The 25,945-nt window shown below is 38.7% G+C and overlaps 1 protein-coding gene across 2 annotated transcripts in view; it reads left to right on the top strand.

Annotated features, from left to right (window-relative positions):
- LDAH (lipid droplet associated hydrolase) overlaps positions 1–24,700 on the top strand; it is a 118,607-nt gene extending 93,907 nt beyond the window's left edge. For both annotated transcript variants that reach the window (XM_082758045.1, XM_082758046.1), the window contains 2 exons: positions 8,323–8,405; positions 21,445–24,700. In XM_082758045.1, coding sequence (XP_082614171.1) covers positions 8,323–8,405; positions 21,445–21,636 — 275 coding nt within the window. In that variant the 3' untranslated portion in view covers positions 21,637–24,700. The remainder of the gene's footprint in view (positions 1–8,322; positions 8,406–21,444) is intronic.
- The last annotated feature ends 1,245 nt before the right edge of the window (positions 24,701–25,945 follow it).

Raw genomic sequence — 25,945 nt, 5'->3', positions numbered from 1 at the left:
GGAGGCAGGTGAGGGAGGTCAGGAGGAATGGTGGAAACTTGCCATGATGCAGGGTCTCAGAATACCAGACTGAAGTACTGAGAACAGCCACAGTGATGAGGATCAGTGAGCTCTGGACTGTGTTGGGCTGAGATTGTTTCTGCTATGGAGAAAGAGGAAGATACAGATACAGAAGGGCAATGAGCGAAAGCATCCAGAAATACCCAGGTGATCAACCTGAATATTCAGTGGTAAAGAGGCATCTGGCAGTCAGGTGGGGCTGGATGTTCCAGCAAAGCTTCAAGGTGTCCTGTTTTCTTAAATATATTTGCAAACTCCTGCAGTTATGGCTAAGGAAAATTTAAATTCTTGGTGAAAGTAAGAAGACACTTTAGTGTACGGTAGCCTGAGAAAGACAGCATAGGAAGTCCTTCTCCACTCTATTTGTGTGCTTATGGAGTTGGCTGGTCAAAAAAATGCATTAGTGAAGCCTGATGAAGGTAAGGCTGTAGTCTACTTTTCTTCTGAATTTGTCCACTCTGGAAAATCACATAGCATGTTCTTCCAAAGTTAATGCTGTTGAAATTTCACTGTCTAGACCTTGAAGTAAAAAATTGGCTTCGTATTTCTCCTTGTACCCATTCCAGAGCATAGCTCCTACTAAGTTACAAAATAGAGCAATATTTTGATGTGTGGGACTTAATAAATTTACACCTACGGCCATAATCTTGTTGATAGAGTCAACATAATCTAAAGCAAACAGCAGTAGGGAAATGAAGTGACTTTGGGTAACCCTTTGTAGTCTAATGTTTACTTTGTTCTGGTGAACAAGCTATTAAAGAATGTGTTTGCATCCATTATAGTGTCCGGATTGGGGCTATCTTTATAACCACTTATTTTTGCTGAAAGGGAACTATTCTGATTATTTCCATAAATGCTTAGACAATTAAGTTGAAAGGGTTTGGTTGGGTTGTTGTTTTCTTTATTGTTGATGGTGGTGGTGGCGGTGGTAGTGGTGGTGTTTTTTTGTTTTGTTTTGTCTGTTTGTTTTTTGTACTATCCCTGCTGTTTCATTAGTATGGCATCACTTTCTGTCTATTCTTTCTGTCACTGTAAATTCATCTCTTTAGCTCAGCAAAGAATACAATATTGTTTTTTATGTAATTAAGATACTGACTACAGCTCAAAAGCACATAGTTATGCCACCACAACAGACCTGATTTTTAAATAATTAGGGTCATGTATGGCTCTGAAAGTTTATCAGAGTTAAGTCTGATATACTGAACCTGAAATTTTACGGGTATGTACAACCATGTGTAAGTCATCCTTTTAAGGTTTCTTTTGACACAGACAACTGTGTCTGTATCGAAACATAGTTGTCTTTATGGAGTATCTTGAATTTCCACAGATAGCATATTATGACCCCTTTGTTTCCAGTGTGATTTTACAATTAATCTAGCCCTAATCTAATCTTCTTCTTGCAAATAAGGAAGCAAATGATCTTTGGATATTCAGCAAACAAGCAAGAAGTTTAAAGACTTGAGGAAAAAACACATACTTCAGTGTAAGTACAGGAAATCTCTGTCTTGCTTCAAGATTCAAGTACAAAAACCAAGTTTATCTGTCCCAGGTTAGAATCATGTTTCTTCCCTGAAATTAGCACAGCTTTCCAGGTTCCAGCAAAAATCTGTTGATATCCAAATAGTCAACTAACAATGTATTGGTTCAGGATTTAGTTCTAAAATCTTTACAAAGTAATAATAATGCTGCTAGACATATGTTTCTTCAAAATCAGGGAATGTTTTATTTCATATTTTATTTGTTTGACTGCATTGTGGATACATCAGTCTGCTTGAGCTCAATAGGTACAGGTATTCATCTAACAACTGGCTAATTGAATTGGTGGTTAAATAACCCTAAGCACTGAAAAGCTTGATTGATTTCGGTCATTATTGTTTGTGAAAACTAATAATTTAGTTGAAGGATATTAAGTCCTTGCTGTGACACTTTGGGTTAAAGAGCTACCAATGATATAAAGCACTCTTTTCTTTTCTGGATCCTTGATTTGAGCCCAATCAGTGTTCCTCTATCACAAAACCACCACAAATAAATCAAACACATTTTGGCACAGTTTGTCGTCTCTGCTTAGCAAATTTATGAGACTAAACTGACACTGATCCTTAATCACCTTTAATCCATGGAGAGGGAATGATCCTACTAGGGCAGGAGAAAGGTCATTGGCAGGATCATGGGGAGAAAGTAAGTTGGCAGTTAATTTCATAAACCTGACCTGGGAGTAAATGAAAGGCTTCCATTTTCAGGTTAATCTGTGAAGCACTGTGTATAAAAGGTTTGCATATAAAGAAACTAGGATATTTTGAGAAGGTTTTTATGTCTTAAAAGTGTGGTAAACATGGTGTTTGTCTGGTAAAACTTGGATTTCACTTTTAGGCTGTTAGGCCTTTTAGTTTATGATAGTTATGTAAATAACAATATATTTTTTCATTAATAAATGTTAATTACTTAATTATGAATTACAGGACATAGCAGTAGTTTAAAATGAAATCAACTGTATAAGAAAGGACTGGGGGTTCTATGACTGTCTCCATGCACATTGGCCAGTTTCTGTAGGCTTGCAACCACTTTTTTGTTTGTTTGTTTGTTTTTTTGACAAGTACTTTTACTTTCCTAGTGAAAAATGTGAAAAATTAATGAATATTTACAGAGGCCCAGACCCTGCAAAGATTGGTGTAATGTGTTCCACTTTCCATGCTTTGGATTATCCCAGTGAGTCAGGCCTTGCCATCATGTATCAATCCTGCATAAGTACAGGTGTAAAGGAATGGGATTAGACTAAGAACTTTCAGAAAAAAAAAATGCTAAAATTGGCCTTAGACTGTGAAACTGGATAAACAAATGGAATAAGTGAAAATACTCTGGCAGGAAAAACTAAAGAACTTCTATAGCTTCATCTTTCAGAAGTGCTAGGCTGATTCAAGACGAAGTCTTGGAGCTTGTTTGGATTCAAGACCAAGTCAAGGAGCTTGTTTCCTAAATAAAGAATTTAGAGGTGCAGGGCTTTTGCCATGCATGCAGAGGATGAGAAAAGAGTGAACTTTGCTCCTTTCTTCCAAGGTCTCTTCAGGAGAGGAGTGCAAGTCTTGTATCCTCAGTGGATGGAGATTGTCATATCTCTCCTGAACTTTCATCCCACATTCAGTCTTACCTTTCACATGTAATGATTTTTCAGAATACTAACTTTGATCTTACATTCTCTTTATTAAACCCCGGATAATTTCTCTATTCACTACGTAGTGAGATACAGTGGTGAATGCCAAACACAAAATCTACATTTCCCACGTTTTCAGCACGGACATCAAGGTGACAACTTCAGTACATCTTGCACATGGTCCGTTATGGAAATTTCCCATGCTGGCATTTTGAGCCAGGGTCCTACAGGCTGCTGGATGTGCTGTATTTTGTGCAGTCACTAATTCTGCAAATTTCAATGAGACTCCTTCATCATTCAGGTTGTTCAGCACATGGGCTTGGGGTTGCTTTTGTGGTTGCATTTTATGTTGTACTTGAAATCATGACAAAACCAACAAACATTTTTCTAGGTTGTAGGACTTCTGATAGTGATTCTGAGAATCATAAGAGATTTTCAGTAAAGACAAGCATTAGCACTTGTTGGAAGGTTTTCCAGAGCCTGTAACACCATGTTACAAGCACTGACAAGATGATCTCATAAGGAGACCTTCCTCTGCATAGACTGAGGAAGCATTTCAGAAGCCATTCATTTTGCATGTCTCGGCTTCTGACTGTGCCCAGTTTACAGACAGATTTTCAAAGCTGCTAAAATACTCAAACAGTCCCTGGGAGCCCTTTAAAATGGCTTTATAATTATGCACGAAAAGTGAGAGAATTTTTCTGAGTTACTTCCTTTGAAAAAGAAGCTAAGAATTCATGAAATGTCAGAATAGCCTTTTTTTTTTTTTTTTTTTTTTTTAATAGGAAAGAGCTAAATATTCAAAAAATGCCAAGGTTAGCAGAGTATAGTGTTAGGAAATAGCAGAGAGATTTCTCCCTGAACTTGTGACTTAGCTTTTGAGAAAAATAGCTTTTCTGAAGTAGCCCAGTTTGACATTCCACAGCAGCAAGAGGGAAGAAAATTACTGTTCCTGCTCTGGAACGGTATCTCTTTCCATTTGGTTTTAGTCATTAAGCATTTGTCAATGTAATGTGGATTAAAGGGAAGCAATAAACTTGGGATATCTTGACTTTAATAAGGATTTTTACACTGTCTCCCGTTGTATCCTGATAAAAACATTCAGGAATTATGACATACCTGAAACAACTGCTAGACAGCTGTGTGGAAAAGAGGATTCAGGAGGATTTTTGAAACTGGAAAGATGTAGCTAGAAAGGTTTTGTAACAGTCTTACCTTCATTCCTTTACCTGTCAATAGTTTTGTTAGGGATCTCACTGGTGGAATACCATGTATGTTTACTGACCATATGATGCTAGAAGACACTGCACATTTGTCGGAGAGAGATGGGATCAGCATTCAAAATGACCTTCAGATAAAACAAAGAGAAATAGTTGGGGAGCAGGTAGAACTGAATCCTGTCCTTCTTTGAAGATCCAGGCTGTTCTGGACATAAGTTTGGATGGTGAATCACTGGTTAACCAGCACGTTTTCAGGAAAAGATCCTGGGAATGTCATAGGACACAAGTTGATGTGGTTTAACTTGCTGCGCTGTCAAGAGGCAGATGTGACTGTGATACCTATGAAGAGGTGCATCAGCTGAAGGAGCTACAGCTCTGCTGTTGAACAAAGATAGACTCTCCAGCATAAACTGACGTACTGTGTCAGTAGAATTAGAAAGGAATATGAGCCATTGTACGTATCCAGAAAAAGCCAAGCAAGAATGGCAGAGGCCCTAGAGAACAGTACCTGAAAGGAAAGATTGATAAAAGTATAAATTACCTGCCCTTCACAACTATTTGCTCGAAGATTACTTGCATTAACTGTACCTACTGTTAGAGGAGCTCAGGGCAAGATGCTCAGATGGGAATGCCTACATGGCAAATAAGTGTGCTTATCAGTTTCCTGTGGCAGTAAGGTTCATAGTTAATGGTGTATGACATTAAAGAAGTACTTCCTTTTATTGTTTTGCATTTTAATGGATTGTGCTGTAAGACGGAAAAACAGCATATCATGAGTATTGTGAATGCATTGATAACAACATGTCTTTAATTGTATTTCTCTGACTGCACCACCATTCTTAATTTTGCAGTATCCCACAGAGGCTGGGACTGTCAGTGTACACACTGCTTCAGATGTGGTCATGTTGTGTGATTTATATAGTGGTACTGCAGAATTCTTTATTGTCATCTTCCTATTATTTATGAAACATAATGTATGATTTGATTGTATTTTTGAGTAAAACACACAGTGAACAGCAGTCATCTTAGCAGTCTCTGAATTTCTGATTCCTTTACTTGCATTAATTTAGAAGCTTTTAAGGTAAAAGAATATTTTGAGTCTTTCCACATGTATATTACTTAACATATCTTGAATTTGCACTTCTTATACTAGTGAATTGATTTCTTCTCTCTCCTCTTTAGCTCCCTTCTACATTTCTCACTGCCTGGTCCCCACAAACTGACTAGCATTGTATCCTGTGCAAATGCTGTTAGTACACTACTTGTCCCATCAATAAACAATTAAAATAAATTAAAAGTAACACATGACATAAATATGAAGCTGTACTAGAAGCTCAGGCCAGGACTCATCCCACATCAGTTTAGACACTTAATTCAAATTGGGTTGGTTGAGGTCTGAAGTCCTTGTCAGTGAAAAGTCATCTTGAAAGGTAATTTAATCCACACCATAAATGATCAAATCAGCAGCTGTGTTCAATGATTATTCACAGATTTTAGTGATAATCACTATTTAAACATATTTGTGATGAATCTAGACCCTATTCCTCTCTGTGATGAAAGCCATCTAATCTAATCTAATCTAATCTAATACTAATATTTTTTCTTTTCTTCAGGACTATTTCTTAATCCATTACAACCTTTCATTTTACAGCTATTTAGCTTCAACTACAGTTTATGGTGTGAAATTGTAACAGAGATCATTTAGAAGACCAATAGTTTTTGTCATCTGGTTGTGTTTACTGAAATATTCAAGAAATTATGGGTCAGTAAAATGCTATTTTCCTTTGTAAAATCAGTAATGATTAGACACTGTTTTCTGCTCCTGAAGCCTCTGGACAGGGTGATTCTTACATAGTAGGATTGCTACCAGCTATGCAATTCCTCATGTAAGGTTCTTTAAAACTCTGATATGTATCTTCTTTTCTAGTATATTCTGTATATACTAGAATATAGAGTAGAATGTATACTGAATATAGAGTAGAAACTTCCTGAATGTTTTGAACAAGAAAGGTCGATGAAGGAAAAAAAAAAAAAGAAAATCTGTTAGCTTCCAAACACTGTAATTATCCTCTTTAGCTGCTCCTTTAGCCTGTGATTATCTGTTAGACTCACCAATTCTTGAAGACCTTTTGTTTCTGATATACCTAAAGAATATTTTATTGTTTATTTTTAATTCTTGTAATGTTTGTTCTTGGAAACCTACTTTTGCTCTTTGCAATTTCCTCTTACTTAACGCCTGCTGAAGTTTAAGTTCCTGTTTATTGGCTTCCCTAGGATCGTGGTTCCAAAATTTGAAGGATTTCTGTTTGGTTGAAATAGACTCTTGAACCTTGCCATTCATCCGGTTTAGCTTAATCCTGCCTTCCTGGTTCCCTTTCTTGCACAGTACACAAGTCTTCAGAGACAGTTCTTTTTAAAGTAGTGTCATTATTGCTTTTGCTGTCTTACAGTTTTACTTTTAGGATCTTTATGACTAATTAAGTTTACTAAGGCTGTGAATTCCGCTTCATTTCTTATATTTTATTTAAAATAAAAAGCATGAGCAACTCAGAAATATGAACAGAACCGACAAAGAACAAGAGGTAGGATGGAGAAACTAAGATGGAAGATGAGGAAGGAGCACAGTACGTACTGTTCACTTTGCCCACAGTCCCGTGTATGCTGTATGACTGCACTGGAAGTGCACAGCTGCATACAGGATCCCAAATATAAGCTGGTATATGTCAGGATTCTGCAGTGATGGCCACCAGTGTTTTCAGCCCTGCCTACCATCTACTGTTTGAACAGTGGAGCTGAACTGAGAAAAGGAAGGCAAATGTGAGTTCTTGAATTTGAAGCAGTGCTGTAGATGGACAGACTTTTGCCAACTGTCCCATGATTAGATGACAAAGTTGCTATCTACAAAGCTGCAGAGAGGTCCATTTTGCTTGGTAGAATAGGATGGGACAAGCAAATTTTTGCAGGATTTGTTGAGTTGTTTACATGCTGCAACATCTTGCCCTTCTGTCTTACACTAGCTGTATTCAACATTTAATTGAAAAAGACAGAGCTCTGCAGGCATAGAACAGTATTGCATCTTCGGCTGGCTCAGAACTAGATACTACTTTCTAGGATTTTGTTTTTTATTTGAGAGCACTGGCTTTGTCTTTTAACATTTGATCTTTGGGGCCATCACTCATCTCTCCAGTGGCGTTCTGTTTCCTTAGAGCATTGCTGGAATTTAGCCGACTGCATGTTTTGGTCACCACCAAAGACCTATGTAATTGCCATTTCCTCCCCTATCACACATTTTGAGAGTGTATTACTTCTGTCTCATAGCAATTTCAGGCCCAATATTGTCATTAACTATTTACACGCAAAACTTCGTTGGTTCTTATTTTAAAAGATTGTCAGTATTTCCATTTTCTCCTTTTTTCAGAAGAGAAATTAGTAGTTCAGAATACTTTCAGTCAATCTAGGACCTGGACGTTGAAATGCCTTAGAGTAATGTAGCCATTTGTGGTCTTCTCTTGGTACTGCAAACTGTGTCCAGTCCTGTTTGGGTAATGTTATGCAGGACTACAAGTTTTGATGATGCTGTATTTGCCATTGCCTTTATTATTTGTCAGGTTGAATATTTGAATGACTTCAATATAGAAATGTCAGTAATTTAATAATCTAATAATTAATAATGTCTCTTAAATGTAATGCTTTGAACTTAAAAGCTCACTCCTGCTTTCATGGATGATTTATCATGCTTACCTTTTGTTTTTTGTTTTTTTTTTACCTTTTCAGTGGCATTGTCAAGATGATGACTGCTCTAGTCACCTTACCTTTTTGCATGGTTGGGAACAAATAGGTTTTTGTGAAAGATTTGCTGTGTAATTACATTATTGCATGTTTCTTCCTCTACAGCCAACATCTTGTATATGGCAAGCCAAGAAATGATGAAGGTTGTGGAGAGAGACAGTACAACCATAAAGCAAAATTTAAAAAAGGTAACTACATTCTGAGTTTTCATTGGAGGTCCGTGTGCATGGGGAAATTTTTCATCCTTTTATATTATTTCAAAACCAGAATTTCAGGATTCATTCTGATTGTATGTTAGTGACATTCCATTGATTTGGAGAAGCCGTTAAAAGGGTCAGTGATCATTAAAGTGTCATTGATCCACACCTTTGTAGATACAGTATTCACCACTACCAGATATAGCGTTCCAGTAGCACCTGTCTCACAGCATTCCTGCGTCCTCCTTATGTCCTTGCTTGTATAGTATCCTTCGTGGAGGTGAAACAGTGTATGTTCTGGCTAAGCTTGAGATGATTCCCAGTGAGGCCAGTAGTTACGTGGATTGTGATGAGACAGGCAGATGGCCAGCCAAGACGTGAGTGCAGGCTGATTGACCAAATCCTCACACTTTGCTGCTGGACAGATCAAGCAGAACATGTACCAGCAGTGTTGCGTGATGTGCAGGTCTGCTCATGAGGTCTAGACCACTGTGTCCAAGAGCAGAATCTGATCCATGACATTTTCAACTTGACATCTGTTAATACCAAGGGATTCTGCAAGCTTGGTTTTTCCATGGCATCAAAACTTATGAGACATTAATCAGCAAAGTGTACACAGTTCATCCATCTGATTGTCATGTAAGATAAAGATGTGGAAAGCACATTCACTGGAGACTGACACTACTGCTGAACTAACAAACTGGGGACCTTTCTGGGGACCTTTCTCCTGCACTGAACTTTCTCATGTGCAGAGATTTATTGTTGAAACAGGTCCTGGTACAATTTGGGTCTATACCGATGAACATTCTCCTAATCAATTCCAAAGCATGGTTCAGGGGTTGGCAGAGGCCAGGAACTGTTCCTAATTGGAAGTTTTGATGTGGTCACCCTGTTTTGGAGGCTGAGAGAATGTAATAGTCAGACCATTCCAGGTGGCTGATGAGCCAGAAAACTGCCACATTTAATAAACTACTATTGGTGTAGCTGCTGTGTGAGTAGATAAATCAGCATAACATGTATTATTCTTCTGTGTTCCCTTCCTTCTCCTCCTTTTTTTTTTTTTTGTATCATCCTTGTCCTTTTATTGGAAAAATCATTCCAAAACTTTGCACTGGCAGATATTTTCCTTAGAGAATGAGATTTTCTAGGACAGAGGTCCTATATCTCTGTAAGATTACTTTGCACTTTGTAAATAGATATAGTACAAAGTTCACTCAATAAATCAGTCTTTCTTTTTTTGGCTGAAAATTGATTTATTTTTGACATATCCCACTGCCTTTTCTGCACTTCGAAAGGTATGTTCAGATGGTTCAGTTCTTTTTTTTTTTTTTTTTTAATGAGCTAAAATAGCACACATGAATAAGGAACGTGACAGTGCACTAGGTATGCATATTTCTTCGCATTTTTATTGCAGAGCATTCAGCCTTCTCCTGCACTTAGGGAGGAATCTTAGTGAAGAAACTGAAGGGCTGATCATACAGACTGCAAATGCTCTCATTGTCTTAAATAAAACTTTCCGTGGGTTGGTCCAAAGCCTAATGAACTCAAGGGAAACTGTTAATTTTATTGACCAAGTCGCCTCTCGGAGTGTCAGGGAGCAACAGGCTCTGTCTGCTCCATAAGGGAAGGGTTCCATGAGTCGAGGGTGACTCCCTAAGCAGGGTGCTCTCCCACAGCACCCAAGTGGGACAGGCAGAGCACAGTGCTGGTAACAGGGTCCATCAACAATCCCAGAACAAAGGAAAGCAATGAGGAAGAGAATCCAGTCTGGAGCAAAAGGTGGCAGGGCCAGAGATGGGACTGGGGACAAGGCTACAACATGGGTCCAAAGTTTATCTAGGAGGGATCATAGAATCATTAAGGTTGGAAAAGACCTTCAGGATCATCTGGTCCAACCATCCCCCTACTACCAATGTCACCCACTAAACCGTGGCCAAAAACATGACAGGAAGCAAGCCACAAGGTGAGGTCCATCCAGTCAAAAAGCTGTGTACAGTGTAGGCCTGATGTTGGTACAGGAGACAGGGCCAGAGGCTAGCTCTCAGCAGAACTGGTAGCTCAGGCTAAATAAAAGCCCAGGAACTGAGATGGAGATGGTTAGAGATGGAGATCCTGGGCCCATGGGCAGGGAGTGTGGGTGAGGGTCCCAGGTAAGGTTGGTAAGGGCCTGCTTGTGCCCCCAGGGCCCTGAAACTGAGGGCAGGACTCTGTAGGTTACCTTGGGATTAGTCACGGTACAAAAGTAAAGAGTTTCCAGGGTCAGGACTTGGAGTGCTTTTGGAAATTTTAATCACAAACACCTGCTTAAGCATAAAAGCTTGGTTGGATGAGGATGATAGAGTTGACAATTAGCTGTAGCTCCACTGACTTCAGAAGGTCCACTCAGATGCTCCAGATTACGAATATGCCTTTTTCTTGTGCTAAATGGAGGCCAACAGCCAACAAGAGCTTGCAGGTGTCTTAGTCTGCTTCATCTGTGCTGTTGTTGACTCTCAGTCTAAGCACAGCCTTGGCACACAGGAGTTTTTTTTTAGACCTGTGTTAACTTTCTTTTATTGATTCTTCTATGTCCTCATACTTTTAAAGTGGCAAACATACTCAAGAAAGCAAAAAGCTGAAGTGAGCTTATAAGCAGCTTGCAAACCAAAGAAAAAGCAAGTCTAAAAGTGAAGCTAAATACTTCTCTTTTTTCATTCTCCTAGTAATTTCTGGGAATGTAAGAATTAAGGAAAATTTTTATAGCTGGCATTATGTTAAATTTGAAGTGTATTGACAATAAAAAATGGGCTTAACTTATAAAGGTTGGAAGTTTATAAAAACAGGAACTATAGTCCAAGTTGCTATAGAACTGGCAAGCTGTCACTTCAAAAAATTTATACTGTTTAGTGGTCACTGTGATCATATGCTAAAAGCCAATCTTAACACCTGACTTTGCCAGCTGCTGTGGAATAGAAAAGTTATTTCTGGATCATATTTGCGTTCTGTGATCTGAAGAAGAAAGAAGAAGAGACAGTAAATTATTCCAATCTTTCCATGTCCAGGTTTAATTATAATTATTACTAGTAAGGGACTGGGAGAAATATATCTTAGGCCCCAGATTCTAACAATGCTTATTGCTCAGATTTATGTTAAAAGAACAGGAGCTGGAATATTTTGGGGATAGTTATTTGAGGTATTTTACTTATAATCTTCTAAAGACAGAAGTTATGCACATGAAATAGCAATGGAATTGTATGAAGAGAATGGAGACCTATCTTCTGACATAATAATATGTGACAGCGTTTAAAATATGGGCTGTAAAGTGATATCTGGATCAAGCAGTACATGAATGTAGGCTTCTTATTGCAATAACACAAAGAGTTGTGATAAATCACAAAATCCAAACAAATAAGGTAGGGGATACTGATGTAAGATTTGCTCAGCAATGATGGTTAATTATCATTAGCTGATTGTGTCTAAGCCAGCTGAGCTACATACTTTCACTGTAATAACACCAACTCCCTTTCCTAACAGAAACTGGAGGCAGAGATACTACTGTACTAGAGGAAGTTTATTGTAATTCTTGCACAAAAGGAAGTGGGTGTAATTCAGTATTCATAAAAAATAGATCAGCACTGAGCATCACAGAGGTTTTACGTATAGAATAAAAATTTAAAAGAGAAATGGAAAATGACTGTGTTGGGCACTCAACCAGCATGCTTGTCATGGGCAATGGTATCTCCACATAAGAGCTCCCTACAATACTTAAGTCTGCATCATGCCACAATCATTGTTTTATTTTAAGACTTAGCTTTATAGACTCTTTTTTTGGATTCTGTAATCCTGTTGTAATCAAGAAGAGATTGCATTAAAGGGTAAAACTAGGGGGGTTGCAGAGGAAATTCTGTAAAGTAAAAACATCCCTTTGTTTTTTATACTTACTGTGATATATTTTATTCATTACTCTCTGTGTAATACCCAGTAGCTCAACTTTTAAGTGTAGGATCTGTTCCAAAGCTCATCAAAATCAATGGAAAAGCTTTGACAGACTTCACCAAGTCATGAATCAGTTTGGCAGTGATCTTTCTGTAGCGGTTCATAATTTCTTAAGACAATAAACCATCTCTTCCAGTAACAGAAAATCACGATTCTTTTAAGTAGCATATTAAACCCAAAAAAGGTTTATCTGCTTCTTCAGTTTATTTTCACCAGTGATTTGGTGCAGCAGATACATTGATTGTGTAAGGAAAAAGACAGGAAACATCTGAAGTAACATTACAAAGATGAAAAAAATCTGCTGCCTGAGAAGAATGTTTTTTAATCAAGCTGGAAAATAGATATTGGAAGTTTAAGGACACATGAATCTATTTTCACTCACATTGAGGAAGTTTGTGTTGTGGGTGGCTTATAACAGGCTTATAGCCTGTAGATGTTTAGGTGATGAAGAAATTCTCTTTTGAAGAAATTAAAGGAATGAAGTGTGTGTTTACCATTATCCGCTTATTTCAATGGTGAATTTAGAATTTAAAGTAATACAAGCTTATATCTCACCAGTAATACCATAGAAAAGGTGTTATCCAAAAGCATCAACTGAACTGATACTGAGACATGGATATTTAGATTAAATATAGTAAAAAATGAAATATTTCATTTCCACAGAAATGAATGCTACATTTTTCTTTTGAAAAACTACCTTTATATATATTAAAAAAAAAAAAAAAGCAACCAAGAACTATTTTGACTCCTGAAGCAGCTGTTTTGATGTTGCCCAGTGTTTTTGTTTGGGTCTCTGTAGACATCTACAGGGGGTTAGTAATTATTTTCAGTGCGAGAAGCATGATCTGAAGATAAGTGGTTAAAAGAATACTACAAATATTTTGCCTGCCCACAGCTTGAGTGAGTTGCTTGCCTACATTTGTGAAAAACCTTCCAAACACTCTTTTTCAATAGGTGCAAAGTGCTCTTCTGAGCCAAGAACACCTCTTTTTTGGCTGGTCTCACATCCTTTTTGGCCTGCGCTCCCTGGAGGTGCAGAGTTGAAGTTAGGGAAGTTACACAAGTGCTTGGGGATTTTGGTGCCTGTGTCATTTAACTACAAAAACAACCTTCTCTTTGAAGCACCCAGAATGCCTAATCAGGGATCAGCACTTTCCCTCCTCAGTGGAAAAGGATCCCAGTGAGCATTCAAAAAGTTCAGTGGGCTACGGTCTACTTTTCTGTGATATTTCAAGTTTCCTGTAGCTGAGCTCTGGTTAGCATCTTTCATGCCGTGTGGCATTCCAATAAGGAGGCAGTGACGTGAACTTCCAGGACTGAGGGTGGTATAAGGTGTGTGCTTCATAAAACAGGCAAAGACAGCAGTATTTCCATAGTCTTTTGAAGAATACTTAAGAAGTTACCCTTGAACCATTACTAACCCTTAAATGTGAGGGATACCTTCCCTCGCTCTGCTGCAGAATTCATTGCACAGAAGTGAGAGAAAAAAAATGTCATTTACAGTCCATCACCGATCCTGTTGTTTCAACAGAGATCTAAGTTCATCACCTGAGGTAAGTTCCCCTGAACGTAGGCAGCACTGGGATGCTTTTCAGAGGGAAATAATATTTGCAGTAAATACGGTTGGAGGAATCTGACCCAGTAATATTATCACTTAAAGAGTGGTTTCAGGTCTGTTTTTATTTTCATAGTTATACAGACTTGACTTGTGAAATATTCATGTTGCTGACACACCTAAATATATACCCTTGAAAGGTTTCTAAGTCTTTAACATAACATAAATAAGTTAATCACCCTGGTTTGTTGGTAAAGCCTATGCATCCTTTTTAAAAGCACGTTTTACTTTGCACTGGGTTTGAGAGAGTAGAAGTGCCTTGCCTGATCTCTTAGATCTACATGCCAGGAACATTGCTAGCAGAAATTATGTAGGTGGCTAAACTGCAGCAAAGGTAGAGAGAAGCCCTTTCCACTTCCTTGGTTTATTGAATTTCCAGTTATTACTGACAAAGGCATGAAAGCAAGGAGCCTCTGCTCTATCCATTTGGTAGAACACCGTATGGGACACCAGGGAGAGGATTAACACATTGTGGATTATGTGCAGAGTAGCCACTCCACCTGCCTGTGTGGCTTTGCATCTTAATTTCACTGAAAGCAAAATATTTTTCCACTCCTTTTTCAGAGAGGGAAGCTGTTATTGTTTATTATTTATGTTGGTTTGGCAAAATTGACCACATTCTTTACGTTAAGTAAAATCACCACAAATACTTCAACTACCCATTACACCTTTGCTACAACCCCTACAGGTTAGTATGTAAAAATAGCATTATGTACCCCAGATTGCCAACTGCCTCTTCTTGGAATGGTCCATCGCAGAATTAAAGAATCATAAAGGCTGGAAAAAAACTCCAAGATCATCTGATCCAACCCCTACCACCAATATCACCCACTAAACTATGTCCCTAAGCACCAGGTCCAACCTTGCCTTGAACACCCCCAGGGACAGTGACTCCACCATCTCCCTGCGCAACCCATCCCAATGCCTGACTGCTTTTTCTGAGAAGAAATGTCTCCTAATTTTTAACCTGAACCTCCCCTGACACAACTTGAGGCCATTCCCTCTAGTCGGCACTTAGAATGCAGAAAGTTGAGGAATCACACTTCAGGTAAAACAAGCCAAGAAGCAAGTTCCACAGACCTTGCCATCAAACTGGCTGATCTCAACCACGGCAGGATCACAAGGGGAAAGAGGTGGTGTCTCGGAGAACCAGATCCCAAAGCTTTTAGGGCTTTCTAGGGTAATGCCAGCTCTTTGAATTCTTCCCAGAAACTGATTAGTAAAGCCAAAGCACAAATAAAGCAAGTCAAAAAAAAAAAAATCACGTCCCAAATGAGTATGTTCCCATGTCATTTATACTATTCTTTTGGCAGGATACGGTGAAGGCACTTTCACAAATCCAGAGAAGCTAAGCCATTTTTTATAAACCATGATTGAAGCTAAAATTAATTCTGGGCTAATGCCTTTTAAACTAGTTTTCATCCAAGAGCAAATGAAACTATTCACTGGTTATCGTGGAGAGATGTCACCCAGAGAGAAGTTGCTGTCTCATTCAGTGAATGTACGTGGGAGTAACGCTGATAAAAGTTAATGTATCTGACACAAGGATTTCAGCAAGGACACCAGTCCAATCCTGCTTGCCAGTGCGCACGTGCCGTCAGTTTATATCCACAGAGACCAGTCCTTCGCTCTTTGCCATCAGCTGGATTGGTGCCTGCCCAAGTAATAAGATCCTAAAGTTGTTATAATGTGTACTGAATTCCAGAGAGATAGAGGAAACTCAATTAATATTTTTTAACTTTTTGGATTTGTTTTTCAGTGTTGACCTATGATGGCCACAGAAGAGGCATAAAAGAAACCTCTCTGTAATTTATACTTCTGTGAACTGTCATACTTACTAAAACAAGTGCCAATGGAGTCAACTGCAGGAAATCTTTATTATTTTCTTAGAAACTCTTTAAAATGTAAACATCCTGTTGATACGAATCTCAGATTCTTCTGATGTTTACTTAGCAGCTGCCGTCATTGTGCAGTGTCTGAATACACATACCATATTACATGGTACACAAGCTGACAGAGCCACATTCTGACTTGTGTTTTATTTTACAGAAGCTAAGACTGAAAACAGTTCTTAGCAATTTAATTGTAAAGCAGCTTAGGAGAACATTGATATTTTAAAACTATTGAAACTTGGAAATGACCTATTTAAAATGCCCTGTTGCAATGGCAATGATAACCCTCATCCCCTTTACTCTGCCCCCATAATCAGATACTGAAAATGTAGGTACTAGGTACTCATAGCAAACAGGGTGTTGCATCAAGGATCATATAAAGACGTTGTTGTGTTCACTCGTAACTGCTATTTGCCTTCTAAATCTGGAATACCTGGAAGTCTCAGCATTCAGTATTGCAAAAGGATAAAAAACAATCTTCTCACTGCAATGGCAGAAAAGTTAAGAAGTACAGATATTGAAAAAAAAAAGATTGAAAAAAAAAGCGCAGAAGAAAAATAGAAATAAACTTCTATTTATTGTTTTGTAAATCTGATTATTTTTAAGTTAGTCTCATTATTTTGGGGGCCTGACTCACCATTTTTGAATGCTTAGGTTGGCAGCAGTTTTTCATTGCTGGTACAGTGGTTGTGCTGACTCAGGACGTCTTTACAGCCATGCACAGTCCACAGGAAAATATGTACTTTACAGATCCATGCAAATCATATACTGCACGCCAGTGTTTCCTACCGTTAATGAAGATTCCATGTGCCTCTGGTTACACATGGTTCGTTAATTATGTCTGCCCCTGTGCTGCAGTAGCAAAACTACTGGTGTAAAAATGAAGATGAGATTCTGGATGCTTTTGTTTAAATACATTTAAAATAAATATCCCTTAATACATTAGGAAAATAAGTAACACCCTAACATCTGTTTTGTGGCTGTATATGGTGTAGGCAAAGAACAGGGACGTTTTGTCATTCAGAGGGAGACCCCCAGTGCCACAAATTACATTTTAGTACTGTAGACTTTCATAGGTCCTTTACTGCACTCTGTATTGATGAAAATTTCCACCTTACTTACAATCCAGCTTTTAGATTTTATAGAATAATTTGGAAACCATTTGGAAAACAATTCTGAATTCTGTTGGCAGTTTCTAACTAAGAAACATGCATGTTTAAGTTTTAGATTTGGAGGCATACTCAAATAGATACACGTAATGCACACACCAACCTCTGCACACAAAATAAGCTGACAAAATAACTCCAGCATCAAATAAAGCTCCCCAGCAATACCTGTTGTAATGGTTATAACGTGCCCTAACTTTCATTCCATTTATGACACGAGTGGCTATCCTGCCTTGACTGTTCATTTTTTGCTTCAGTCCAAAAGGTTCTACAAGGTCTATGAGGCTCAGGGAAAAAAATACATTGTTTGCTTATGATAAAAATTCTTGGCTTGGAGAAGGAAGCTATTCATTCCACTCAGAGGAGATATGGGCTGAGCCAGCATGTAGAGAACTAGTGAGTGAGAGGTAAATAGAAATAAGGAGGGGGAGGCAGGATGAAATCAAAGGCTCCGTTTGTTCCATCAGAGGTAGGCTTCTAGTGCTGTATGAGATAGTGGATTCATGCTACCCATGCAAGACTGACATAAGATATACAGGAGCTTTCTGTAGCTACAGTGGAGGCCAAATGGGCTACTCTAACGTATCTGTCTTAAGTTGCATGAAATATTTATGTATGTGCATCTGAATCATGGTTTATGAGTTTACTGGTAGGAATTTAGAGGTACAGTAGGCAGTAGAGGTGCAGATGACCCCATTAGAGTCAATAGAGATCTACAGAAGAAGCCAAGGTGGAATTTGGTTGCCTTAAACATAAACATTTGGTTTAATTTGTGGCACTATAGAATATCTCCATGGGGCGTCCAGCTGCTTTTCCAGAAAATTGTGGGTTTCCTGTAAAATCTATGTCATGCCTGCTAGTCTCATGCAAAACCTGTAGCTATCTAGAGCATCTCAAATGATAGCAGGTACCTACACTTCAGCAACTGAGTTCTGCCCTTCCTGAAGTGCTATTTCACCCACTTCACAGTAGCCATCTCCTGTTCCAGCTGAATAGCTTTCTATGTATGCACCAATATTGAGTAAATCTTAACAGGTTCTGGTGGGGTATTGATGCATAGTACACATGTAAACACCACAAGAGTTATATGCATTTAAATGTTTCTGTGTTGAATTGAACCCAGGCCTGGCACTAGGGAACAACTGGTGGTTTGAGAGAAGTTTGAGGGGTAGGGCTGGGAATAGAGGTTCCAAACTGAAAAAAAAAAAAATGTGGAGAATTGCATGGGGAGAAATTGAGACTCAGAATAAGATAAAGAGACCAGAAGGCTATAATTTGGTTTTCCAGGGCAAGAAATTGGGACTAGAATAAAAAAGCAGAAGTGGTAGAAATTGGAAATGACTAGGTAAGGAGGATAGAGCTAAAACAATGCACTGGAGATGGTAGAGCAGTCCTGAGGCCAGAAAGGTTGGACGGGACAAGATAGAAGAAGTGGTATTGCTCTTTACAGATACCTTCTGTACTTGGAAAGATTGGACAAAAGACTCAGCAAGGCATGTAGTTGGTAAACATACTGATCTTTTCTGCTTGGAGTGGAACCTAAGTTTCTGAAGTCTTACTGTTCCTGTTCATAGCAGATGCCTTTGGCTATGTTTGCCTTAAAATCAGGAGCAGCACAACAGGGGAGAATTTGCAAAGCAAAACAGTAGGTGGTGAGGACCTGATGTCCCCAATGTAGGTATCTCAGAGGGTTATCACTTTAACCAACAGTTGCCTGTTCCCATGGACTGAATGCCCATTAGTGACTGGAGCTCAGTGGATGTGGTCCTGAAAAGCATACTTTGACTTAATTTTGGTTGAAAGGATAATGCTATGCACAGAGAAAAAACAGTTCCTAGATGTTTCAGACTACACGTTCAAATTGATGTGATTTGACATGAATCTCTGTGCTCCCCATCTGCAAAATGGAGATAAATGTGGTCACTAAGGTGTTGCAGAAATAAATTAATAAATGTGAGCATGCATATACTCTAGTGGTGTGTGCCAGAGGAATGCACATAAGAAAATAAATTCTGACTGTAAACCATGAAATATGTAGTAAATAAATCCTAAGACCACACACAGAATATAAAAAGAAAAATACTATCAAATAGCAGCTCATCAACTGAATGTCATCCTGTCAGTGGATTGAATGAGTCAAGGATCCTTTGGATCAGGCAATGAAGGATTAAACCGTAATGCAAATATACCAGAGGTAGGCTAAGAATGCGCATAAATCTTTTGTTTAGTCATTTCCAAATCTGTGAGTTCTCAAGTTTACAACCCTACCTGGAGAATAGCCCATTTCACAGTTCATGCAGACTAAGCCAAGTACTTTATCCACCTTTGTAAATGTAAATGACTTTTCTTCTATTTTTTTTCTAAATAATCATGTGATGAGACTCTAGGACTTTAGGGCTACTCCATCAAAATACCTAATGATTTCACGGAGTACTCCACTAAACTGGAATTGCTCCATTTCTTTTCTTAACAGTTTCAAAATCATTATTTCTGTATCTGTTGGTAACGGAGCCCAGGGTCAAACATAATTTGGTCAGATGTTTGGTTTTCAGAAGAATTGAATGCACTTGGCCATTTTCAGTTGGCTTTTTTGGAGAATTTTTGCTGATGTGACTTACTATGATTTATGAATAGTCACCGCTGAAGGCACGATCAAAGGAAAATTTCTGCTAAAGCAAAAAAACACACCTTGTTTCCAGCAATTACTTAGTGACAAAATTAATGTTTGTTGACATGGTTTATGTTCTGTGCACATATGCTTGGAAGTATAACTTGGGGTAGTGTCTATGTAACCGAGGTATTGTATTTTGGATACAGTCAGAGGTCAGTAATATCCAAGATTTGGGTAAGCTTCAATAAGAGAAAAGCAAGTAAGACAAAAACTTGTAACATTTTGTGAAATGCAGTCTGGGCTCTTAGCCCATCTCTACGCCAGTGGGCCAGTAGGGCGCACATATTTATATTTCACATGGCTACAAAAATGATGGAATTGAAGATTTTTGCAATTAAAAGAAAACGTCTTGTCCCCTAAATTATATAAGCATGGCTAAATTACTCACTGAAATACAGAAATGAAATATGAAACAAATGAGAGTAATGGAATTAGGCCGAGCTCTGTGTGTGATATGTTGAGCAATCAACATCCTTCTCATACCTGTATTTGAATATTTTAATATAAAGAAACCTTATAATTAATCTTGTTCCTGTATAATTTTAAATCCGTAGATTTTTACTCTCTCCTAGAGAACCACTCTCCCTTGAATTACTTTATAGAAATAAAAAACATAGCTATAGCATGCAAAGGTGAATATGGGGGAAAATGATTACTTGGGAAAGAGATACAGACAGCATTTCTAAGAAAGAGTAAAGGTGTTTATTGAATGTGATATTAACCTGGTATTTGTGACTTCTGTGTTTGAGTGGGCCCAGTAGCACTGGCCTCATGTATGTCTTTGACCAAAGTTATTAGGGTGAGTTCAACACAAAATAGTCTTTGTTAGAATTTTACTTCCACATTGCAATCTAAATGAAAATTGCTTATTGATCTCAAGAAAGTGCCTGTGCTCTACATGTGCTGCACTTCAGCATGTGCTTCTACATGTGCTGCGATTCTCCAAGCAAAAAAAAGTTTTGCTTCTGAGAATGACCCAGATGATCTTTAGAGGTCCCTTCTAATCCACACCATTCTATGATTCTATGATAATTATTATAATGGCATGACTGAATGATTCACCTCTAGTTTACATCTAACACCGAGGGTAGAAAAATAGATGTTCCTTCACCCCCAACCAGGTAGGTGCTTTGAAACCACATCTAACTGATGCCATTAAGAGAAAGTTACTCATAAATGTGGAGGAACCTCCTGCTTTCTCCTATTTTATACCCAGAAGAAAAAAAAAAAAAAAAAAAAAAAAAGGAAAAAAAAATTGTACTTAGCTCACTTAGCTAAGACATAGCCTCAATATTGTTATTTGAGTAAAAAACTAGAAAGCTATTATAGAAAACATAACTAGTAGATAGTGGAAATATAACAGCTTGCCTAGATAGGCGTGAATGCCATGGACAACCAGGTGTTTTGGTCCACAATAATAAGTCTCTTGAGATACCTGGACTTTTGTCAGCAGACCTCTGTTTTCAGAGGTAAGCCCAGAGATAAGCCACAGTCTTACAGATGAGAAAGCATAGTTACAGAGTATTTAACTGGTTTCCTTGTAATTGTAGACTTGGAAATAACCAAGAACTACCATTTTGTTATTCATCATGAATAACGCTGGGTCATGAAGTATCCCTTATTTCCAAATAATCCAATGTTCTTGTCTTGGATATTGCTTGCCACATCAGGAACTTTTCAAATTAATGATTTGATATGCTTTGATTTCTAGCTGATTTTTTACTATGGAACTGGAGACAGCTGGTGTCCACAGAACTACTACGATGAGATCAAAATGGATTTTCCAGACGGGGACATTCGACTTTGTGAGAAAGGCCTCCGCCATGCCTTTGTGCTGGATGCCAGCAAGGAGATGGCTGCCATGATTACAGACTGGTTACGGGATGATCTGACCAAATTATAAGCACTGATTCAATGATCAACAAGAAAACAATACAATTATTTCGTGAACGTGTGATTTTTTGTGAGAGAGTCTGTCCTATTTTTTGTTTGTTTATTATAGATTATGGCTTGTTTTCTACTGAGATGTTTTAGAGAAAGTTAAAGAGAGGCTGGCTGGTCCAAAGTGTAGTTTTCTCAATTTAATGGTGATGTACCTTCATCCTGTGTCTTCAGAGCTCTGCAGGACTTGGAAAAGTGTGGAATATTTATTGTCTTCTAGCACTCTAGACAACATTGATACTAGGTTCATTGACTACAGGTGTACCTGTGTTACTACCACCTCAATTTCTTTCTGAGGAACTGTTGAGGCCATATTTGGGGCAGCTCAGTTGGTCTGATTTAGAAAGAAATATCAGGCTACTCTGTATGGATAAAAATCCCCCTGTGGCAATCAGTCCTGGTGTGCTATGAAAAGCCTGGGCCCTCTCCACCTGACTCATCTGTCTGTGCAGCCCTGGCACATGAGTAATAGACACCAGAACTGCCCAAGGCCTCTAACATCTCCTTCAGGTCTGGTGGAGCTGGTGGACAGTCCAAGGTCAGGACAAGTTCAGGCTTTGTACAAGGGAGCTGGAGCTCCGAAGATGAGGTGAAGACAAGGTCCTCCAAGTATCAGAAGGGGTTTAGTCCCAAGACTCCATAAATATTAAGCGTAACATAAGGCAGGTGAGGCTGCTCAGCCAGGGAACATATTTAAAGCCCTTGTTTCATTTTCTCAATTGACTGTAGAGAGGGTGAAGGACCCAGGTCAGAAGTGCCAGTATTACAAGGTGAAGTTGATTTCAAAACCCATATATTACTACTTGTAAGTGCCCGAGCTCTCTGAGCTATCATTCTTGTAATGAAGTCCCTGGGAACAGTGTTTGCTTATCAACTATAAAGAATTAAATCAGTTTTGATGCTTGCCTAAATTGCAGTTCTTTGCTCTAAGGACTGAAGTACAGCATTTTCTGCCAAGCCACAAATTAGGTAAGTCCACCATGAGAAAACAGCCATTCTGCTGCGATTGCACCCATGGAAGTGCATGAAATGTTAGTATTTATAACGCAGTCCTGGCTATAGTGCATTACTGATAAGTGCACTGTTTCTCACATTTTTCATCTCTCTCCTTTACAGATAGGGGAAAAAAAAAAAAGGAAAAAAAAAAAAAAAAGTCCTACCACTTGTGATAATACAAGAAATTGCAACCTAAAGCTAGAAATGAAAACAATGTAAGGGGAACAGAGCCAAGTGTAATCAGGAAAAGCTTTCTAGCTGTGAACCTGTGAAACAGGCTCCCTGTGGAGTCCATAGGGACATTTATAAATAAATAAATAAAACACTACAGCATATAGTCATGGGAAGTCCTGCTATAGCAAACAAATGAATTTAGATGATGCGTTAGGTATCTAACTTACAAGATTCATTAGTGTATTAATGTGGTACTACTGAGAATGGTGCTGGAGAACGTTCTCTGTGATGCTGAAAGACTGAATGATTAGCTCCACACTTACCTTACACAACTATATACACACCTTCTACTTCTCTCTAGATCCCACTTAACTCTTTCATTAATACTTAAAGCAATTTGTAGAATTAAGTTTCAGGATATTTTAAACCAGTTTTCAAACCTGCAGCCAGCCGGTGGATTTAAGTGACCTTTTTTGCATTGTGTGAACTGCTTTGTCTTTTGAGACCAGCCGCTGGCTTTTCGGATTACACTGCCACAAAATGAAACAGATACTGATGCTTGAGGCAGAAATGTTGAGACCTCTGTAACAACAGCACAGGGAGGAGCCAGGTGTGCTCAAAGTGAAGGGTCTGTGCCGGTGCAACCGATTCTGGTCATTGGAGAGCCCTGGGACCTTCCTACAGGGCCATAGTCAGCAAAGATCAAAACACTTCTTGTGCTCACTTTGGAAATCCACAGCTGTGCATGTCTGTGTGTCTGTCTGTGTTCAACCAGCCCCTAGATGTTGGCACGGAGTCCTGTTGGATGTCCTCGTGGTAGATGCTAAACGCATCTGTTGGCCTAGGTGCTCCCCGTGGCAGAGTGAGTGCGTGTGTGTCTGCATATGTGTGTGTGTATGTACATATATCCGTATTTATACACACACATATGCACGTGTGTGTATGTTAGTGACATAGAGAACACAGTTCACTTGGTTGTTTTGGTCTACGCATTGATACGGTTAGACAAAACATTTGTTTTTTGTACGGAATCATGTAATTGAGCAAGGAATCAGCTTGTAAACGTTGAGCGGTTGTGGTGGATCTTCTGGGAACAGAAAAAATCTTGCATTAACCAAAGATGACAAGCAGCTATTAAAGCCTGGAAACTGAAGCACCTATGAGAGGCAGTTGTTTACAGTGCATTATTCGTATACTTTGTATGAGAAATTAATTTAGCAATACTTGTACTTGACTTGTGTATTCCTTTTATACGAATGCTAATCTGTTGTTATAAATCCTGCTGACTGCATTAAGACCTAAACTGAGATTACTGCAGGATAATGCCTTACGATTTTCTTAAATGAATTTTCTCTAAGATTATGGAAACCATAGTGATTCAATTGCGTCCTTCCTCCTCGAAGCTCTTACCGTAAGGCTAAGATCTGAAAATTCGCTACTCTACTCATTGCATAAAAGCATGGGTCTACTTTTCACAGCCGCATTTCCTAAGAGAAGCGGATCTCACATAGTGAGAATCCAGCTCTTCTGAAGCCAGTGGTGTTCGCCAGGACCCCAGGCAAAGAGTGTCAAAAGTGCTTATGGTCCAAATGTGCCAACTCACCATAAAAACACAGTGTAATTTTGCCTATTTTAGACTACTTTAGAGTTCTTGGGAAACCTATCACGAATGCATTGACTGTATGCAGTAGCATCTAATCTCTGTCATTCACACTTGTGCTTAATTGTCACCACGTGAGTAAACCTGCTAGCTGCGATGACTTTGACTCATGTTCGTGTTTTGCTAGATCAATACCTTTTATGACAAAGTACACAAATCCAATAACAAAAATAAAGACATTTGTTGTAAAATGTAATTTGAGTCTTCGATAACTTGTTCAATCCTAGTTCATCTTCATTATTTCATGCATGCAGAATTTACAAAAATACTTGCCAAAAAACAAATTTCATGTGCAGTTTAGACATCTAACCTCAGCGGACATCAGTGGGTGGTAGGCACCTGACAAGTTTAAGCATTTTTATCCAGAGCCACCCCAAAACAATCAGTGTTTCCTCTTGCTCCCTCCAGCTGAGTGTTAGCTGCTTTGAATGAACTATAGTGTGCAGGCTACGAAGGTTTCAGGAAGCTTGGTGAGTGCTTTCCCTGTGTTTACGGTGAAGAATTTGGAGCTGGACTCCAAGCTAAACATCAGTTTCTTGACTCACAGGAGACAGATTGCATACATGAGCCACGACAGATGATCTCTTCTCTGCAGTTGAGGTCATTTATGTATTGATTTTACAGAAAATGGGTTTATGTGTGCATCCACTCCCCATCTCTTTCTTTGGTCTAGCTAATTGCCAACAAAGACTTTAAACAAGATGTTCAATGTTATTATTAATCAACTTACTCAAAATATTACTGGATTTGGGTAAACTTGCAAGACCCAGGAGACTCATTTTATTCTGTGTCACAGGTCACACTCAGACTCCCAACTGCAGTAAATTTCTGAGGCTCATCACTTCCAGGCAAGTATTCTCCTCTCTGGCACTTTTACAGAGTAAGAATCCTGAGAGCTTTTATGAGTGACCAGGAACAATATACAAGCATGGATTTCTGCAACAGCTGATGGGGTTTATTACAAGCAAAAGATGGTAGCACTAATAGTACAATCCAGCTGCCAGAAGCGATCGTAGCATCACGCAGAAGTTATGAAACAGGGTAACACGCATGCTCAGATGGCACAGGCAAGGAGACATTTAATTAGAGGCTGTTTTCAACTCCTTAAGCTGATAGTAAATGAAGTAGGTTTTTCCATTCCACATACTGCAGGAACGTGCTTGCAGGAAAGCAGTTGTGTTGTGGTTTTTTACCAGTTTGCAGTAGCTAATAAAATACAGAATGTTAAGACATCTGACTCATTCTGCAGAGCAGTGCTTGCCAGCCAGTTACTTGTAGGAGATTTTTTGCCATCCCACTTGAAGCAATTCACAATGAAAAAGGCAGTGGGGGATTGCTCCTCATTTTCCCTGTTTATGAGCATCTTGCTCAAACTCACTTTAAGCACCCACCCAGCCCCAGCTCTAAAATGCTGTGCTTCATTTATTAAGAGAAATCCATG

Source organism: Aythya marila, assembly GCF_965140915.1.
Source record: "Aythya marila genome assembly, chromosome: 3".
Lineage (NCBI taxonomy): Eukaryota > Metazoa > Chordata > Aves > Anseriformes > Anatidae > Aythya > Aythya marila.
This window is presented reverse-complemented; position numbering and strand designations above follow the sequence as displayed.